The 2,786-nt window shown below is 50.9% G+C and overlaps 1 protein-coding gene across 1 annotated transcript in view; it reads right to left on the bottom strand.

Moving 5' to 3' along the window:
* The window catches only part of PRPF6 (pre-mRNA processing factor 6), a 46,984-nt gene that overhangs the window by 21,526 nt on the left and 22,672 nt on the right, over positions 1 to 2,786 (bottom strand). Inside the window, exons 10-11 of the mRNA XM_037733893.1 lie at positions 1,715 to 1,833; positions 499 to 717 (exon numbers count right to left, since the gene is read on the bottom strand). Coding sequence (XP_037589821.1) covers positions 499 to 717; positions 1,715 to 1,833 — 338 coding nt within the window. The remainder of the gene's footprint in view (positions 1 to 498; positions 718 to 1,714; positions 1,834 to 2,786) is intronic.

Raw genomic sequence — 2,786 nt, 5'->3', positions numbered from 1 at the left:
AAAAAAAAAAAAAAAAAAAAAATTACAAAATAAGCCAGGAGTGGCAGTACGTGCCTCTGATCCCAGCTATGGCTTGAACCCAGGAGGTGGAGGTTGCAGGGAGCCAACATCACGTCACTGCACTCCAGCCTGGGTGACAGAGCAAGACCCCCTCTCAAAAACAAAAACAAAAACGTTGGGGAGAAGAGTAAAAGAAGCCATGAGAGTTCCTGTCATTCTCTTTTAGGTGTACTGTTTCTACTAGAAAAGAAATGCAGTCAGTATGCATACAACTGAAGGGGCTTCAGAAGCATTCAACCCAAGACAAACTCCAGACCTTGAATCTATCAAGAGTGACAGGGGCATGCCCAGGTCCTTCAGGGCCCAGCCACACCTCTGCTTCTGCGGCCAGCGCAGGACTCCCCAGCAGCATTCAGCAGCCCCCAGGTCCATGCAGGACTCCTATGTGCAGCACGTACACTGTGAAAGCAGACACCGCGACACCTGCCTGCGGCCTACCTGGATCCACTGCTCTCGGTTGATCTCCACCCCGTTGGCCCGCAGCGAGGTGATGGCTCGGTCGACGATCTTCTCCACCATCTGCGTGTTCCCATTGGCTTCCTCCAGCTTAGCAGCCGTGATCCAGATATGTCGGTCTGTAGGGATGTTCTCCCTCGCTTTGTTCAAGACCTTGCGGGCATTTTCATAGGTCTCTAGTCTTGCCAGAGCAAGCCAGAGCTACACGGAGAGGACACCAGAAAAAGGAGAGGACACAGTGCTGCAGGGACAGCTGCAGGCCAGACGGCGACCCACCCTCAACAGGCCCCCAGTGTGGCCACCATGTTCTTCCTTAGCTCTCGAGAACCATTTGAACATAGCCTGAGAAGTGTTCACAGCAACATTTCTCACCTGATCAACTGTTCACTTATGCTTCTGACCTACTTAGTGACTACTGAGCATGAAAAGTTGGTGAGCGTGAAAAGACTCTCACCTGAATGTTCACAAACACTGCCTCCAGGCACACAGCGCGCCAGACCTGATACCAGGGCCCTGGCACAGATAAGCAGGACGAGGCTACTGCCCTCATGGGCTGAACACACAGAAGGGCGTTCAGCCTCCTGGAGTTCCCAGACCCTAGCAATGTTGACTCTGCAACATTCCATCCCTAAAATGTGTACAGGCTTTATTTATTTTTATGTAAATAAAATAAGATTAATTTTGTTTGGAAAATTTCACAACATCCCTTAAGATAATTAAAGACATACTGGGTATCATAAAACCAAGACTAAAAATCACTGCACAGAATGTTGTAAACTGGAATGCTTAAAACCAAAGAAATCCCACTAGCTTTGAGGCAAAGAGCAGACACGTGGGGCTGGCAGAAAGCAATGTTTTCTATCTCCCTGCCACCTTCAGCTCCCGTGACAAGCTCTGGGCTGAACGAGAAGAACGGCCCCTGAGAGTGCCGGGCAGAGCATTTTCTACAGTCATCACGGATGAGCTAAGATTCTCTCTGCACTTCCATGAAGAGCACAGCCAGCTGAAGCCACTGACCACCCTGCCTAGCAGCTGCGTACAGAACAGCAAACGGGTTCCACATGGCCTTCTGCTCCCAGAAATCGCAGCCTGAGTGAACTCCGTGCTCTGCTTACAGCGTCACTTCCAGACACTGAACCTGGGCTCATCAGGCCTTGGCCACTTTGGGCTATGGTGGCCCTGAGCCCACCAGACTCACCTCCACACTGGTGGGGCAGCACTCCACAGCTCGGCTCAGCATGATTCTAGCATCTTCGGGCTCTTCCAGCTCAACGGCTGCTTTCCACAAGCGAACCGAGTTTGGAACATGCTCGAGGGCTAGGAAGTCAAATGAGAAACCACGTCACAGAAAAGGAGATACGAGCAGGAGGCTGCTGGTCAGGGTGAGGTGGACTTCCCCAGTGACAGTCAAGAACCACACACCTGCCCTGTACATGTGTTCCTTCAGGTCTGGGGCAGACACAAACAAGGACAGACAACCACCTCGTGGAAGCAGAAAGCAAGAGGGTGACCGAAGACTGCCAGGGTCACATCAGCAGGACTCACTACACCAGCAACGACGGGAATGAACCTCGAAAACATGCTGAACCAAAGAAACCAGTCCCAAAGGAGTTTCTACTGTATGACTCCCTGCATGTGACTTTTGAAAACAGGCAAAACTAATCTTGATGCAATAAGTCAGAAGCATGACTGCCAACGAATGTGGATATGTGGATTGACTGAGAGCCACCAGGGGACTTTCTAGGGGGACAGAAATGTTTTTTTGTTTTTTGTTTTGAGACAGAGTCTCACTCTGTCGCCTGGGCTGGAGTGCAATGGTGCGATTTCAGCTCACTAAAACCTCTGCTTCCTGGGTTCAAGTGATTCTCCTGCCTCAGCCTCCCAAGTAGCTGGGACTACAGGTGCCTACAACCACACCTGGCTAATTTTTGTACTTTTAGTAGGGACGAGGTTTCGCCACATTGGTCAGGCCGGTCTCAAACTCCTGACCTCAAGTGATCCACCCACCTCGGCCTCCCAAAGCGCTGGGAGTACAGACATAAGCCACAGCGCCTGCCCTGGAAATGTTCTATGCCTTGGTCAAGTGTGGGTTACACGGGTGCATGTATGAAGACATCAAACTGTACACTTAAGATCTACATAATTTACTTAAGATATTTAGGGAAGGCCGGGCGTGGTGGCTCAAGCCTGTAATCCCAGCACTTTGGGAGGCCGAGGCGGGTGGATCACGAGGTCAAGAGATCGAGACCATCCTGGTCAACATGGTGAAA

The sequence above is a fragment of the Cebus imitator genome, unplaced genomic scaffold, assembly GCF_001604975.1.
Source record: "Cebus imitator isolate Cc_AM_T3 unplaced genomic scaffold, Cebus_imitator-1.0 Scaffold555, whole genome shotgun sequence".
NCBI lineage: Eukaryota > Metazoa > Chordata > Mammalia > Primates > Cebidae > Cebus > Cebus imitator.
This window is presented reverse-complemented; position numbering and strand designations above follow the sequence as displayed.